Genomic DNA, 18748 nt, shown 5'->3' with positions numbered 1-18748 from the left:
TTATGTAAAATGTTTCTAAACTTTTTGTGAAGCCTTGAAGTCCTATGAAATGGTATTATTACCTTGTGTGGGTTTCTTCTGTATCCGCATCATTCCCCCATACATAAACTTCTGAAGTACAAATATAAAATTCCCACTTGCAGAATCATAAATGTGCATAGATAACCATAGTTATGCTTACTTCTTTGTATGAAGTAGAGGGATCTGCCATTTATCACATTCATATTGTAATCACTTATTTCTGTGTTTCTCTTTAAAGCTACTGGTAAAACATGATTATAGCAAGCATTTTATCTGTTTTTCTGTATTACAACATCTGCCTAGACATCTGTGCACTTTGTTACATAACGGCAAATCTATCTTTTTGTACTTTTTAATGTAGTCCTATTTTGGTAAAATAATGTTTTTAAAATTTCTTGTTACCTTTATTTTTGAGGAAAGGGGAGGGACGAGTGTTGGCTGAGTACAGTAAGGTTGTGTTCACGTATTTGCGATTGTGGTAGACATGTACAGTATATACAGGTGTATGTACATCGGCAGGGATGATCACGTATTGTGGGCACTGGAGAGCAATCATTTTGGTAACTTACAGTACTACTATCTAGTCTAGCTGCTTCTGATTGTATGTTCACCTCTCCAGCTATACTTGCAGAATTTGTGTGGCTGTTATATTTCATAAAGTCGTGCCATCTATTTTCATGTTTTAATTGAAATTTCCTTTTGGGCTGTGGTAGGAAAATATTTTTAAAGGCAAGAATGCACTTTTACATGCATGCCTCTTTTTCTTGCTTACATTTGAAGGGTGCAAATGCATTCATCTTTTATGAGCCCCCAAGTGATAATTTAGTTATTGATATTGTTTGCATATATTTGTAGCACTCCTTTTTTTATTATGCTTCAAACTTGCTGTTTTTCTATTTATTATTTTTGTCCATTATCTACTTCGAGTACCTGAGTCCTGTATTTCCATTTGTTAGGGTGACACTAGACTGTACATGTACCATAGATATTGCCACCTCTTCTTTCTTTTTCTTTTCTTTTTTATTAATTGTAGATTGGTGAAATGGAAGATCAGGAATCTGTTAGTAGAGACGCAGGACACCTGGCTGTCTTTCCAGAGCGTGTGACAGTATAGGGGAATAATGCTTTATTTTCTCAATCCTTGCTCTGACATCCGCTATAGCTAAGGCAGCTTTCTTTCAATAGAGGTGGCAATTCAGTTGTTTTTTATGTTGCCTAATTATGGGCATCCAATGTTGCAATTCGATAGTTTTGAGCGCACATGAATTATCTCGCTCTTTGCGGGTAATTAGACCAGAAAGTCCAGGTTAAGGTGCCCGAATCCAAGATTTCTCAGGAGGGGGCGAGCAGAGGTGCCCGCGGCTGTTCATGCCCTAACTGAGCAACAATTGAATTGCTCCGTTGGGCGCCCCCGGTAAAAACAATTTAATCGCCTCCTAAATGCGATGTTGAATAGCGCCGGAAATGAGTTCCGTTCCCAGGAGCTATTCAATTGGCCGTGCTGTAAACCTGTAACTAGAGGAATTCTCCTTTCCCCCTCTCGGTATGCTAGCAGAAATCAGACTACACTAGTGCAGCAATGCTAGTTGCAGACTTAGGCCCTGATTCAGACCCACTCGCGAGCGGCTGTCCGCTCGCAAGTGGGTCGATGGTCTGCACTGCGCATGCGCACGATGGAGGGAGCTCCGTCGTGCGCATGCTCGAGACGCGACGAGCGAAGGACTTTCCTTCGCTCGTAGTGCCTGATCAAAGGGGGCGTGCTGTCGATGTTGATTGACAGCACGCCCCCTTTGGTGGGCGTGCCGGGGGCGTGCCTGCCAGACGGAGGCGTTCCCAAGGGAACGCCTACCGTCAGAAGCCGGCCCCACTGACATCACTAGTGATGTCAGTGGGAGTGATTTTGGCTCTGATAGAGCCAAAATCACTCCTGGCCTTGCGGTTGAAAATCTCAACCGCAGGCTTCTGCTCGCAGTGGCGATGGTCAAGACCATCGCGACTATCATCCTGCACGCTCGTATATGCTGTGGGTGGTGACCCACAGCTATACGAGCGTCCTGGAGGACGCTCCATAGTAATGGAGGTGGGCCCTGATTCAGAGCGAGCGCTCTGGTCAGAGCGTCCGGCTCTGAATCAGGGCCTTATTGCGTGCGCTAACAGCATCGTCCTCAGCACTTAAGACAGAGAATGCCGTTTACCGTGACTAAACACCTGCCATTAGGCGCGGCAAAGTGCATCTCCCGACTTAAGTGCAGGGCGCGATGCGGACAATTGAATAGCTCTGGGCACTCATTCCTGCCGTTATTTAACATTGTATTCAATTGAATTGCCTCCAATGTGCACTGTTCCAGCATCTCTCCCAAGCAATAAAGAACCTCTGTGAGCTTCCATCTCCTCCTTTTTACCAACAAAAACAAAAACAAAAAAGGAGATGGATTTGCCCAATGCTTGTATGGCATAAAAAAAAAAAAAATATATATATTTTGCCTAGTTATGTTTATGCTGGGTTCTACAACTTACTGAAATAACTACTATTACTAGAAAAGGCACTTTTACCGTAGTTGGAAGATTTAGCCATGACTGCTGTGCCATTTGGCAGATGTGCTGTGAATATCCGATACTCATTAGCAACATTACAAAACCAAGGAAACTAACTATTGAATGCAATTACTGTTTCCATGGCTACAGATGTTGCTAAGGCTTGTCGGACATTTACGACATGGCAAAAACAGACCTGTCTGGTTTTTTAAGTGATGACGTGGGTCAGAAGTCCAAATTCAAGTAAATGGATGTTTTTTCCATTTTGCATCCAACATAATAAATTATTTGCTCAAAATTAGATTATAGTATTTTTTTTGAGTGTTAACCTTTTTAATGGCATAAACAAGCACATGCTTATGTTTTGGCACCCTTTCATTTAGATAAGGCTCACTTGCCTCTTACATTGATCTACAGAAAGCTATACAAGTGATTATATTTTTAGGCTTTGCTTATTGTGTCCATCTCATGCTTTGTTAAAGATGGCTATGGTTGCGGTACATGAAATTGGCAAAAGGTACAAAGATTATGTTGCCATTTTCCAATTCAGAGGAGCCAGCTCCGTTAAATAAGATGTATAATTGCTTGTTCTGGTGCGATGTATAAGCGATATTCGTCATGCACATAATCTGTACATATTGTTGCCTAACATTGTGCATTTTCCAATGTTCCTTTACAAGTAAAATATACAATATAAGGTTCCACTACCGGCATTCACACTCTGATTCGATGGCATATCGTCTGCATCGCCCCCTATATCGATAATTGTATTTAGTTGAATCACTCCCATTTATATCTGCCATTGGAAAATATAATTTATCCTTTTTATAAGGGCCTGTTTAACAAACTTTTTGTTTCTTCACACGCTTCTAACATTTACAATAGGCTATTTAGGAGACTATGGTGCAATTCACCCTTTTGAGTTTACAAGGGGGGAACTCTGTTGTTTTCGCCCACGGCTGTTCGTAATTGTGCCCGATGGACCTTTCAATTGTTGCTCCGATCGGGCGTGAATGCCGGCTGCACACAGATTTTGCTCGCACCCTTCTGAGGTGCCATGGAGAAATCTGCGAAAGGTTTTGGGTGCCCAAACTGCTGTTTGTCTGCTCTAACCAGGACTTTATACGGGTGTAGCCGCTTTATGCGGCTAAACCTGGTCTATTTGGGTGCAACATGTGCGAAATGAAACGAGCGCCCAAAACAATTGAATATCGCCCCCGATACCGGGCACATGTTCCATGTTATGGTTGTAATTTTTTTTTCATGCGTTAACCCATGAAATGATGTGTAATAAAAAGTAAGCGTGCAATGCATTAAATGTGCCATAAAAAGAAGTAATATTTTTGTTGTATACATATATAAAATATGGAAAAGGTTTTGGTGTTACTGATAGTTTGATAGACATAGTAGAAAATGTAGAGAGCTCCTCTATGACCTCAAATGCTCCCAGTTTTGCAGTGATTTTAGTTTTATGCACCCACTAGTTGCAGAAGTGTTTTATAGTTGGTGCTCTGAACAGCACATGTTGGCTGAAAGTTATCGTCATCAGGTTATTTTGGTGCCAATTTGAGATTTGGTTTGCAATCTCCGTTTATACTACTCGTAATTGGGGAAATTTTAAATGCATTCTTTTTTTCCTGCTGATTTCAGTTTTCCTGGCTTGGTTGCAATATGGGTTTCCCTTTAACTTTTGATCCCATTAATTTTGTGGTTTACTGTAATCTTTGCTTTAGTAACGGAACCTTTTTGTGTTAAATATGGCTTCTATTTCCTGTTATAAATTCACATATGCAGAAAATAATATAAAGATTATGCCAATTTAAAAGAGCATATTTTAAAAATGTTTTTCTATTTTGTTTTACAGCATTGTTACTGATGTTGCAGTCGGCGTTAAGGTATAGTCTATTTGTACACACTATTGGCAATTTTCCATTTCCATAAAAGCACATGAAAACTGTTTATTTTGCCGTATGGCTAGTTAATTTATTTTATATATAAACACCACCAGTCTGGTATAATATACACACCTTGTGATATTTGATGTTGAAGATGTTTATTTGTGCAAGAAACTCAGCCTCTGCCTTTTACTAAGGAGAGTTCCAAGCTAGTAGAGCTTTGTTTTTGTTAACATGTAGCAATTGTATTAAACACACTTCTTAGCAACAGACAAGCATATTAATAGAACACCTTCAGTTATAAAGCAATTGAAAGTGTAGTACAATTGAATAGCATTTTTTTTTTCTCTCCTTGCATTTTTTGACTAAGATGTAGAAGTTTGGAAAAATGGACAGGTTACCATAGTGTAATAACATGGAGGCTATTGGCATGTTTGTCATCTGCAAATAAAGCAAGCCGTTTTGAACCATTCCACACTGACAAAACATTGGCGATAGAAGCTACAGAAATGCATCTAAGGATTTTGTGCAGGACAAATTCTCTTAAGTAATGGTCAAGTTAGTAAAAATCAAATCTGGCTACCTACATAGCACAAATAACATTGCCTGCTCCAGCTTACATTTTATTGAGAATTGGACAACTATCCTACTTTTTACAGTAATTTATTTTCTATTTTTCAGAGAGGTTCCGACGAACTGCTTTCTGGAAGTGTGCTTAACGGTCCCAGTTCTAATATGAGCAGTATAGTTGTGACTGGTGAGTACAAATATCAATTATTGATATTGTTATTTTTTTTTACTTTTTAAACTATTTGTAGGTGATGCACGCTAACATTTTATATTATGCCATTTATGAAGTCTCTGACATAATTTTATTCCGAGAGACATTGTCAGTCTCCATACCTTTTTAATTGTTACATTCAAGTACAGTAGATGGGTGTTACCGCAAAGTCCGTTATTAGGGGGGAATTGTGCTCACCCTCTACTGGGTACAGTCTCATTGATTATTGATCTGGCTTTCCCTCTCCATAACTCCCATCTACTTTCCTGACAACATACATTTGGGGGAATTCAAATGAACGAGATGTTGAATAGCACTGGGAATGAGTTTGCAGAGCTTCAATTGGCGGAACTTTAAACCCTTAGAGGATTTCTGCTCGCACCCTCCTGAGGTGCGTCAGAAATCCTAGTAAACTAGTGCCACGTGAGCTATCTGCGTCGTAGCCATGATTAAATTGGAGAATGCAGGTTCCTGCGACCACACACCAGGCTTAAGGCACCATAACCTGCATCTCTCGAAGTTTAGTGTGCAATGGGGATAATTAAATAGCTCTAAAAACTCCTTTCCGACACTATTCAACATCTTTCAATTAAATTCCGCCCAGTGAGTTGCCTCACACTCGCTCTTGCCTGCATTCTTCCTATTTTGTCGGCTTATTGCATGGTATTGTTCCAAATATATGTCAATTTACAGATACTGGACTATAGATATGTCCGTTTCTCTTTCTTGTATGTTCCTTGTACGGCGCTGTGGACATTGTGGCGCCTTTAAAAATAATAAACTCTCCAAATTTTGAAATTTTGGACCATTTCTATAGTTTGAAGTTCAAATGCATGTTGTAACTGCTCAGTGTTTGATTTATGTGTGGAATATAATCTGTATTTGGGTTTATACATGGTAAAACGGGAGTTTTTATGCACACGCTGGGAAGTTAAATAATAGCCAGCTCTAGGGTTTTTTTAACAAGCAGGTGACAAGCTTTGCACTTGGTATTCCCATTTAATGCAGGTCAGAAGGTCAGATGTAGATTAGATAATACTATAAAAACTAAATGTAAAGGCACTATATTGAGTAGTAGACCTGCTCATCAATGGTGCAGTGATCTTTTTGCTTAATAAATGACCATGATGCACAGCATGCTGTCATTCGCACCATTTTTCATTAAATGTCTCATTTTCAATATGTGGCCTGCAAAGGCATAAAGCCTATTTGGTCTCTATATATTATGGTATGTATAACAGTTACATTTGGAAGCTACAGATTTGTCCTCCTACATCTAGCCTCCTTGCCAGTCGCACACTAAATATAGGTATGCGGCTTATTTTAATCAGCAGAAGCTGCTTGCACGTCCTATTAACATCGCTATGAATTGAAAGGAAAAAGTTGCCCGAAAAGACACTAGGTGCTACAGAGTCCCACAGAGCTCTCGCGACTTGTAGCGCATGGAGGATAGATGTATGTGAACACATTTGTAAAACTTTTTTCTGCCAATCTTTTAGTATCGGGGTTGCACTGAAAATATGGGGCACTATTATCTAGGTTTGACCAATGACCTAAAATCCACCACAATAATAATATTAATAAATGTATTGCAATAATGTGTTTAAATAATAGAAAATATCCCCAAATCACTGAACAGCTATCCTTATAGCCCATGTCTACAATGGTATTACATCTGATACACACTGACAATTACTGAAATTGCACACCTGATCCATGCTGATCACTATTCAAACCAAATAAGAGATGAGCAAAAAGCTGACCATTTTTATGGACTTGTTTTGTATAGTGATCGGTATGTGTCAGGTGTGCAATTTCAGTAAGTATCGGATGTAATATCATTGTAGACATGGGCAATAGAGGTCGCTGTTAAGTGGTTTGGGGATATTTTCTACGAATCAAAAATATTGTTGCAATCTGAGGGGGAATTCAATTGTTTTATTGCACTCTTTCTCCCGACTAAAGTGACTTCAAATCGGGTTGCGATTATTCAATTGTTTTTGGGTGCCCATGCATATTGTGCATGTCACACCCAAATAACAACATGGTTTAGCCGCGTAAAACGGCTAAGCCCATCTAAAGTCCTGCTTTGGATGCCCATACTCCCGACCATCACAGATTTCCTGCTTGCCTGTCTAGGCAAGCAGGAAGAAATGTGTGCTTACGCGGCTGTAAGCGCCTGAACAGAGCAGCAATTGAATTGCTCTGTCAGGCGCCCGGCACTATCAGCCGTGGGCGAAAACAATTGTATTGCCCCCCCTATCTGTGCGAGCTAAATTGCACATTGCATGCTTAGATGCTCATGGTCGGCATACAATGCCCAATTTATTGTAAAGTGTTAGGTAAACTGTACATGTTCAGATCCCTTGGGTGGAGTACAGCAATCTATAAGGGATAGATCATGACCCAACAGGTCATATGTTCAGTATTTCTGCTTATGGAAACAGATGGGATGTTTACTGATTAACCAGACAAGATTAACACACGTACATTCCTTTTTTTTTCTTTCTTTTTTTAATAAAGTCCTGAAAAAATAACCTGCCCCGCAATAAGGTATCTGAGGTTTGGTGTTGAAACCCCTTGTAATAAATTATTGAGTTTCAGTTTAATATGTAGTAAAAGCCCGTAACCATCTGGCAGAATACTTAGTAAATAGGAGATGCAGTCACATTACTGGCGGACGGGATGCCGGCTGTCGAAATCCCGAAACGGGACTAAAGATAGGTGTTGCAATCCCAACGCCAAATCCTGACAGCCGCCATCCAGAATTAAGGTAAATGGGCTCTGTTAGGCAACTCGGGGGAGGTTAGGGTTAGGCACTCCCCTAGGCTACTTGGAGGGGGGGTTAGGTTTGGGGTGAGGGAAGGGGAGGTTAGGGTTAGGCATCACTTAAGGGGGGTTAGGGTACTCACCGGCTCCTGTCGGGATTTATTCACGTTATGGATGCCTGCGTCTGTGTTTTGACCATCGGCATCCCATCCATTGGTATATCATACCGATTCCGTAAATAAAACCGGTAATGCCCCATTTAATAAAGTGATATGCTTGCTATCACTCGTTACTAATCTTAAATGGTACTCCGACCAATCCGCTCCTTACTTTAATTTTTCAAACAGAGTCTGTAAAATGGCAGATAGGAGATGATTGGTTGAAGCACCAATTAAGATTAGTAATGAGTGATAACGAGCGTATTGCTTGTTATTAAATGGGGCCCTTTGTCCTCAAAAAATAAAAAATAAACTGGTGCTTTAGGGTCTCCATTAATGAAAAATCTGAACCAACAGTGTTTAATGTCATATAAGTGGATACAATTAGATAAATCTATTTTCCAAAGTCAAAAGGTAGATGTGTATTCGCAGCCTGACAAAAATATCAATGTTTAATAAATATTCTCTCCAATCCAGGATCTATATATAAAAAAAAAATAGGATTAAATTATTCCAAGATTTATCAACGAATGATATTCTTGTTATCACTTGTTGCTAATCTTAAATGGTGCTCCTAACTGTTATTTTTTAAACACATGACAGGAGCTGATTGGGTGGAGTACCATTTATGATTAGCAACGACTGATAACAAGAATATGGTTACTTAGTCATGTAACAGATTTAACTCAGACCCCTCTTCCCCTGATAAATCTGTGCCTTAGTGCTCGCCGATGCCAGACTACAGAATGTCGGCCCTGAGAAATTCATACCAGGGCCATAGTAAGTTGAATTGGGAGAATCCAACACGTAACATTAAAGGTGCATACACACAGGAAAACCTGTGCCACCAACGACATGAAAGATATCTTTCAAAGATATCTTTCAGTGAGTCATCCTGCCACATCTCTGAACATGCAAAGTTGACGATATCGTCCAGATTGGCCTGCATGTACGGACGATCATAGATATCGTTATCGTTCATGCGGGAACGCGCATTGTTGGTCGTTCACTGAATAAAAATGAACGATATATCGTTGACCGATATCGTTATCGTTCATATCGTAACGATATATCTGTCCGTGTGTACGCACCTTAAGATTACAGTAGTTGCATTAAAAAAATCGCCCACAATCGATCCTCTATTTGAATCAAATTACTGGATGTAGTAGCATTGGAAGTGGTTTTGGGTTTTCTTTTACTTTGATAATCAACACATGTGGATCAAGTAGATATGTGGAAGTTTTGGTCCAACTAACACTGAAAAATAAGTATTATCAAACCTGTAGTTTTTCAAAGTCAACAGTATTATCTACCTCAGGTTGCTTTCACTGTGCATGGGAATGATTTGATCCACTGGGTGACAGAGATGGGTATTAAACAAATTACTGTGACTTTTCATTGGTGCTATTTTAGAAATGCAAAAGTTGTTTTTTGCTTTGTTGAAATGGACACTAGTTTTTTGTGTTTCTTGGGAGACGATAGCTGTATACTGAGAATTGGCTGCCATTATGTCACAATGGTGATTTAGAGCATACCAGATTTTAGCACCATCTATAATGAGCAGGCAACATCCAGTTTAGATATCCTACTTTGGGCGGTATTCAATTGCTATAGTGCGCCTGATCTCCCGTCTAAAGCGGCGGGAGATCGCGGGGCGCTATTCAAATGTTGCCGATTTTCCGTGCTTATCGTGCCCAAACCATTGAATACCGCCCTTTGTTTCATCTATTATGTCTCTGAGTTTCTGAACATTCGTTCTTATCAGACTGACTAGCTTGCATTTTAACGGTTTTGTGACAGAATACTTGCACTCAACAATAGCTTGCAGTAATGTGGTTTGTGAGGTGCCAGCATTAAGTTATTCAGGTTCTCCCCTTTTGTTTGTGACTGATTTCCTAAGCATGTCCTCTGCATCTGCTGATTTTACATTTTTACAAAAACATCTTCGGCTTTGCAGCGGGTTCCTTTAGGGTCTCCTCACAAAGCATTTCAATATGAGAGGGTAGGGTCTCATCACAGGCCTACGATAATTGCAAAGCAATCCAAATGCTATCTAAATCAGTGAGTACCTTTTAATGAAATGGTCAGCTGTGCATATGATGGCATACCACAGACTCTATACAGCCAACATTTATACTCGCAACTCCTTCAAGGAAATTTGTAAATGTAGCACTTGAATGACATTTGGAAACCTTTTTTTCTTTCTTTCCAGGAACATTTAGCAATAATTATTAGTCAGCAATTTGAAAATGTTCTACTTGCTGTTACGGATACAACTTTCTGTATGCTAGACGCCATTCTAAATACAGGACCCTTTGCGGTTTATTTCCAGTTAATTTAACATTTTCATGAACACAATTAGTAATGTTGGAAAGACACTGGTCATTAGAGTACAAGCTGTCATAAATTCAATCTGTAACTATGAAAATAGCCCCTTTTTGCATCTCATTGTTCTTGTGCTGGAAGTTCAGTAACGGAGTAATTGGCATAAGAAAAAAAAATCATCGTTATGTAGCTCCCTCTAATACATTGTTTCACACAGAAAGTGCATAATAATGCACTATCTTCAGTATTCACAATAGGATCTTGTTACTTTAGAATACTTTCCAGGGATTCCCAAATGCGGTCCTCAAGGCTCCCCAACAGTGCAGATTTTAGAGATATCCATGGTTGAGCAGATGTTTGTGAATGACATCGTTCAGACATATTGCTACGGCCCTGCAGCACAACCGATGTTGATATATTGGTGCATCTGGCTGTGTGTATGGGCGTCTTGCCGACCGCCCGTACACTGGCTGCAAGGACCACCAATACTGACACACAACTACCTAGTTGTGATGTCAGCCCAGACATATTGAGTGGCCAATTGGAAAGTGTGTATTGGCTTACCAATCAGTCGCTTGGTCAGCGGACAAGTCGACAAGGTGTGCACCCGGTGTAAGAGTATTATCCAGTTGGTGCCACCCCAACCCGACCTTCCTGATTAATCGGTGATATTTAATATTTCCATTTGTGACCAATTAATAACATGATTCATACCATTGGGCACTTTTGAGTGAGTGGCCTGAATCACACTGAGTCACTCTGCCATGACTGACGCACCCAACCCTTTCTCTGATCTTACCTCAAAACTTGTTCACTCCTATATTTCCTGTGGTCCTTGCTCTTTTCACCCTACATTTTGTTTGTACAGCAATTAAATTCCCCTTGCAAAAGAGGTTCAAAGTGGAGCTCCTTGCCTCCCCCAACAATGTGCCATTGATTCCTTATGTTTTAACTATACTTGATGAAAAGCATTCAGTATCTCTATTGTGATGCTCGTGTTATTTTAATGTACCTTGAAACAGCCATCATCTGACCCTCCAAACGGGAGCTTCTTTTCTTTGCTTGTTCATGCAGGATATGAATAGTGGTTTTGTAAAAGCTTCCATTTAGGACACTTTAAAAGTAAAGCTGTTCAGAATGTGTAGAGCCTTTTGTTAGCTCGTAAATGGGATTCAGACATACAGTGTGGAAATATTCCTGATGATTATGACTTTGTAAAGAATCTATTCATTGCTACTTTCCTCACTTATTCCAAGGTCATTTTCTGCTGGGAGAAGACAGTAAAACAGGTGCAGAATTGCAGACCTAAATGTTTTACATTGGCAGTTTTCAAACAAAACAAGAGATTTCTGCTCTGTGAGAACAAAAAGTCTTTATTTGATGTGTTATGCAAATTTAAGTTCTACACAGCTCCTCCTAAGTTTTTAGTTCTTCCCTTTAGAAGCCTGTTTGTGTATGTATAGGTATGTGTGGTTATATCGTGTATATGTATAAATTAGTGCATGGTATTCTGATATTACCATACACTTACACAATGAGGAAATTTAATTCTAATGCTGGGAATACACAGCAAGATAAAATGTCTGTCAGACCGACAGACATTTTATCTGGCCGGCTGCCAGCCGCAGATGTCCGCGGCATACACTGTGAGAGAAATCTCACAGTGTATAGCCCGACATCCGTGCTCCGCCCCCGGGGGAGGAGACATTTCCCTGTTCCTTCCATACACTGCCCGATGCGGCCGACAGTTACCGGGTAAATATTGCATCGGACAGGCATGCTGGACAATCCAGCATGCCTGACCGAGCAATATTTAACCCTCGGTCGCCCCCCCCCCACGCTACAATTATCGCGGCGATCCGCCGTTATCGGGTGGATCGTCCCGATAATTGCAGCGTGTATGGCCAGCATAAGCGATGCGTTGCCAAGCATATATTGTAATGCCGATTTCACAAGTCTTCTTGCGCTCTCCTGTGGGGTGGAGAGATGCACACCACGACAATCGTTCTGAATTAACTCCCCCTCCCATCCTCCTCACCCCCCCCCCCATTTCAATCGTTTTATTGCACCCTATCTCCCGTCTAAAGTGATGGGAGATCGGGGTGCGATAGTCAATTGTCTATGGGTGCCATGCATATCTCTCATATCTCGCCCAAATAGACAGGGTTTAGTCGGCTAAACCAGTCCAAAATCCTGCTTTGGGCGCCCAAACCTACGATTTATCGCACATTTTTGCTCATTAGGTGGCGTCTTCAAAATGCCAAGACCTGCTTGAGTTGTAATCTGACATCTTGTTTGAACACCGGCTAGGTTGCTCAATGCAAAGTGATGTGGGAGTTCGAATAGGGAACGCCTACACTGAATATAGATGTGATTTCAGAAAGTGTCACTTGTATATTTATATTCAGTGTAGGCGTACCGGACCCATATCCAGCAGGTTAGTGCAGTGTTTTTTAGCTTCCATGGGAGTTCCCCGTTAACACTATGTCACCAGATGCAGCGCCTCACCTGGGCTTGTGACGTTGGACCTGAGGGACTGGCAACATGTAGCAAGGTCCGATGAGTCACAGTTCCAGTTGTTTTGGGCTAATGGTAGGGTTCGGATGTGGCGTGGACCCCATGCTGGCTGGTGGTGGTTCCATAATGGTGTTTCATGGGTTGCGTCCTTTGGTCTGTCTGAACACTTCATTGACCAGTAAACGCCATGTTGCATTCCCTGATGACCATTTGCAGACCTTCATGTACCCCCACAAAAATGGAAAATTCCTGCAGGATAATGCACTGTACGATCTGTCCCAAATTTTCCAGATTTTGTTTTGAGGAGCATTCTGGAGAGTTCAGACGAATGATATGGCCACTACGTTCGCCCGAAATGACCCCAATCGAGCATTTATGGGAAGTGGTACAGAGGTCCATTTGCACCCAAGATTGCATGGTTCAACATCTCTTCTGAGGTTTTCCATCCACTTGTGGAATCTATGCCACGTAGTTGCTGCACTTCGACGGGATAAAGTGGTTCCTACACAATACAAGGCTGAATATCCCATGACGTTTGGAATTACCACCAAAAAAACTACCCACTACCTCCCCAAAAAATAAATAAAATAGGTTTATATCAGCACATCTGAAACAGTGTTCTCTGAATAGATGAGGCGAAGTGAGGTTGTTTGCACAATTTTGTGGCAAAAATTAAAAGCTGTGTGCAAGCACAAACACCTGGTGCATACACACGGTACGATTAAAATTCACAATAAGAACGATAACGATATCTATCATATCGTTATTGTTCATATCGTGCATTTTTTGGTGACTGCGATGCATGGGCATGTATAGACAATAAAGATATTGTCCATTGACCGTGCATGCAGGTCGATATCGACCAGGTTACTATAGGGACCAGCGATCGAGGGGCGCTGGCCGTTGGTGGTGTGCTGGATGATCGATATCGAACAGGAATCTTTATAAAGACAATCCTCCTAAGCTTTCAATTATAGGGCTGTATTTTATTTCGCCATTGTCGAAAACTGCAGTTTTCGCCCAAAAAAAACAGCAAAACTATTGCCAAGAAACCGGCTAAAAAAACTGGAGAAAAATGGAAAATCCCTATTTCTGGCTAAAAATGTGGGGATTTCTTTCAGAACCCTTTGGACACCCCCCTAATGATAGATTACTGGGAAAAAAATCATAAGTTGTGAACTTTGGCGAAAAACAACCGCGCAAATTTTGGGCAAAAAAAAATCGTTGAAAATGGTTTTAACGTATTGGGTCTGATTTTTCGATGGGCGGTATAGATGCGTAAAGTATTTTAAATATCGCACGCAGTCGCAGCAGGTGGTTTTTTAACAGTTTTTAAAATTGTGTTTTTACGACCTGAAAATATGCTTGCACCCATTTTAACGTACCCCCAATTTACATGGAACAGTAATTTGTTGGGAAAAAAAATAGCTTTCTATCTTATTTCAACGTGTTTTTTAATTTTTTTCGCCCCAAAATTGGCGTGGTAGTTTTTCGCAGAAGTACGCAACATCCAAATTTTTTTTCCAGTCATTTATCATTAGGGGGGTGTCCAAAGGGTTCTGAAAGAAATTCCCACATTTTTAGGCAAAAATAGGGATTTTGATTTTTTTTTTTTTCACCTTGTCTTGGATGGAAAAAACTTTTCTCCAGTTTTTTCTTCGCCTGTTGACGTTTTCACCTGTCTGTTGGCGAAAAATGTCGCCATTTCTTTGTCAAACGGCTATTTTAGCCAATTCGCTAATTGAATACGACCCATAGTGGCAGGGAAAATATCTCTTGACGTCACTTTAACTGAATTTAGTGGATTTTTGGATGTTTTTATGTGTGTTGTAATTGTTGTCATAGAGGATATTTGAATCGCTGTTCTATATTGATTCTGGAATAAAACAAAAAAAAATTATAATTTATGGCACAACTCATTGGAATCTTTCTAACAAACAGACATTTATATATAAATGAAAGATGAGTCTAACAAAGTGTTTAGGGAATCTTGTAATTGGAAATTGCTGTAGGGAATTATTAAATGCATACATTTACTTGAACAGCAAAGTGGAGATAGTGTCATAATTTACAAAAATTGTGAGAATCTTTTCGGTATATACTAATCGGGACTTGCTTTGTAATTGTAACTGACACTTGCTATAGGATAGCAATAAAATATGTAATATTAAATGTATTGAATATGATGTATAAACTAAGAAATCCTCATTCAACTGTCACTTGACTCTTAAATTTATTAAAATGAAATGTAGCTATTTTATGGCCTAGGTGTTGGTGACTCATGACTGGTCATAAAGAGGCTTCGTTATAGCACTTGTGTTGACAAAATTCAACCTTACTAATTTTAGTCCAGGCAACAAAATGGCTGCTATCGCAGAATATGGTTGACGGTAGTTTTTTTTACATGAACCTATATAAAGAAAACAGCATTATAATCACATTTAAATAATGCTTCTAAAAATGGAATGGATAGTGTATATAAAATTATTTAATATAATTGAATATAAAATATATTCATACAATCATTAAGCCATATGCATCAATTAAGATATGAATAATGAAATAATATAATTTGAATAATTGTAAAAAACAGTAGTAAAAAATCAGTTGATAAGCTTCTGGGATATTCAGAGTTTGTTACAGTAAACACCTGTTCCTGTTACAGCCTCTTATAATGATGGAGTGTATTAGCTGATGCCACATAAGTAGTATATAGATGGGTGTCAGACAGTCTCATATAGTTACCACTGTGGTCCAGAAATGTAGGGTTCTTTAGCAGAAATGATCCTGCATGTTGGTAGTCCCTAGTTAAGCAACCTTTGTGGGTAAAGTTGCTGAAACGATGATAGGTAAGAATCTGCTGTAATAAGTCCAGATGGCAAAAGAAAGTCCAAGGCTTGGTCCAGGTGTTCAAGGATGATGATAAAAACGATTCAAGGGCAAAAGAAAGTCCAGTACAGAATACTCCGTGTGTCTCACAGCTGTATCATGACGAGTTTGAGTTGCCTGAATTACTTTGATCATTTTTTTCCCCCCTTTTTTTTATTTCAGCCAATGGTAATGATAACAAAAAGTTCAAAGGAGATGATAAAATGGAAAGTTCTCCTTCCCGGGTGCTTCACATCCGAAAACTTCCTGGTGAAGTAACAGAGACAGAAGTCATTGCTCTGGGTTTACCTTTTGGTAAAGTAACAAACATCCTAATGTTGAAAGGAAAAAATCAGGTAAACTTTTTTTTTATTTTTTAAAACAAACTACAGCTTACCACAAGAAAGTGGCAACATGCCACTGTTTTCACGCATTTATTATTTTACATGGGATTAATACAAATTAGATAACTGCACAAGTCAGCAAAACTGTGCATACGTTAGGCACATGCCAATTTTCCATCAACGCGGCAGCATTAATCTCTGCTTCATATCTATTCGGAGAGTGAATCATTGTCACAATGTATTAATTCACCTGGATAATAGGGTATGTGCACAAACTAATGGTAATATTACTGTCAGTGGACAGTAGGAATTCCCCATGAAACTACATTCAGATTTCCGGTCCATTCTCATTCTGGGCATTAATTGGTACCTTTATCATGTTTTTATTGGGTATCTTGTTTTATTTACATGATTGATTTAGTGTTTATTATCTTGAAAGTGTTATATGTGTGTGTGTGTATATATGTGTGTATGTATGTGTGTGTGTGTGTATATGTATATATATATATATATATATATATATATATATATATATATATATATATATATAATTATTTTTTTTTATTCTCATTGTTTCCATATACCTTGTTTCTACACATGGGTGTAGATACAGCACCTGATACTTAATAAAATTGTAAATTTTCGTTTTTATACATAACATAGTTTTGCACATTTATCCTTTATTGGAGCCTTTTTGATAAAATGTAATATCTTACATATTGGTTTATGATCTGAGAATTAGGCCAGTCCCCCAACCCCTAATGTTCGTTCTTCTTCGGGGTCCATAGGGATTCACAGGGATAGCATGGGGATATTATGGTTGGAGAGATCCAGGTACCAAACAGTTAAAGCTTTAGCTCCCAGGATGCCTCTGGTCCTCCTCCATATATACCCCACCCCTAGCCATAGGCCTTCAGTTGTTGTTCGTTTGGTGCGGCAGGATCAAGACGCACCTTTGTAACAGGACTGCTCAGGCAGTCCTAAGCTTTTATTTGATGTTTTATTTTATGTTTTTGGGTTGGCAGTACTAAGCGTCTGAATTAAGATGCATGTACTGCGACTCCATCTACCTCCACTGGACCGCATCACCAGTAAGTGGGCTGGTGATTCCGGCGGGTCTCGGCTGAGCTTGCTAGCAACAATGCTGTGACCCGGACTGTAACTGGACGCATGAAGATGTCAGATAAGGCGGTTCCTCGCTTACAGGGAATCGCATGCCGCATTCCTTGCTTCTGGTGTCGGAGACGCACCAGAAGCCGCTGCAGTCAGGACCCGGGATTGTCCGCGTCCTCACTACACCACCGGGGGTCTTATCGTCTGACGCTGAGGCCAGCGTACCCGGCTGGCTAACGCAGTTATGGGGAGGTAGGCGCTCCCTCAGCAGCTCTTCTCCCAACCCAGACGCAGTTCCTACGAAGGGTTTCGCTCATCTGGGTTGCTTCGCCTACCCTCCACGTGTATATGAGACGCTCATGGTCCACTATCGGTGCTCTGCTGTAGCTGTTGATCTCAGGAAGGTTTGGGTCAGTCTCCGTATATACCTCTCCTGTGGTTAAGGTATACATGGCTCTATATCCTTCCATTCTTGGTGTTTATGTAGTTGATTTAGAGTCCATTGTAATTATATTACATATGCATTGTATGTGACTGTTTCTAGCTGCTATTGACACATTTTTTTATTTCTGTCTGTCAATTATAACGATCACTATTTTTTTTCTCTGTCCTTTTGGGTGGAGGCTATTCTTTGAGTACTTTGCATTCATTTGAGATTTTTTTGAAGGCTGTCACATAGCATTGCATTTATTACCTTTTTGAACATGTCTAAAGGTAAGGGAAAACAGAAGGGGGAGCCCCTGCGCTGATTTCATGTAAATCATGTATGGTCTATGGGGGTCATTCAGACCCGCTCGTGAGCGTCAGGACGCTAGCAAGCGGGTCGATGTTCCCCACTGCGCATGCGCACGACGGAGGGAGCTCCGTCGTGCGCATGCGCGAGACCCGGGGAGCGACGGGCTTTCCATAGCTCCGGGTCTCGAACCAAAGGGGGCGTGCTGTCGATGTTGATTGACAAATCACTCCAGGGCTTGTGGCAGGGAGACCCTACCGCAGGGTCTCCGTCGCAAGCCCGATGGTCAAGACCATCGCGACCATCTTTTTGGCCGCTCGCATGTGCTGTGGGTGGTCACCCACAGCTATACGAGCGGCCAGTAGGCCGCTCCATTTTCATGGAGGAGGGCCCTGATTCAGAGCGAGCGCTCTGGTCAGAGCGTTCAGCTCTGAATCAGGCCCTATGTGTCCTCTCAGGGACTTAAAGGATGGTTTGTGTGTTGTCTGTTGTAAAGAGCCACCTCACCAGTCCAGTTTATCTGTTTCTGGACAAGTCATCTTTGGTATCCTATTTGTCCCAGGTAATGAAGCAGATTGTGGATCGTATGGCTGCTCCCACATCGCCTCCTTGGATGGGGTGGGGTGTACACAGCATTCTATGTTTGCACCTCCTATGCATCCTTCCTGTAAAGATGTTTATGGCCATTC

At 40.5% G+C, this 18748-nt stretch overlaps 1 protein-coding gene across 1 annotated transcript in view; it reads left to right on the top strand.

Annotated features, from left to right (window-relative positions):
• The window catches only part of PTBP2 (polypyrimidine tract binding protein 2), a 49259-nt gene that overhangs the window by 12389 nt on the left and 18122 nt on the right, over positions 1-18748 (top strand). Inside the window, exons 2-4 of the mRNA XM_088446816.1 lie at positions 4421-4451; positions 5133-5208; positions 16053-16225. Coding sequence (XP_088302942.1) covers positions 4421-4451; positions 5133-5208; positions 16053-16225 — 280 coding nt within the window. The remainder of the gene's footprint in view (positions 1-4420; positions 4452-5132; positions 5209-16052; positions 16226-18748) is intronic.

This window comes from Taudactylus pleione, unplaced genomic scaffold, assembly GCF_031769625.1.
Source record: "Taudactylus pleione unplaced genomic scaffold, aTauple2 ptg000406l, whole genome shotgun sequence".
NCBI lineage: Eukaryota > Metazoa > Chordata > Amphibia > Anura > Myobatrachidae > Taudactylus > Taudactylus pleione.
This window is presented reverse-complemented; position numbering and strand designations above follow the sequence as displayed.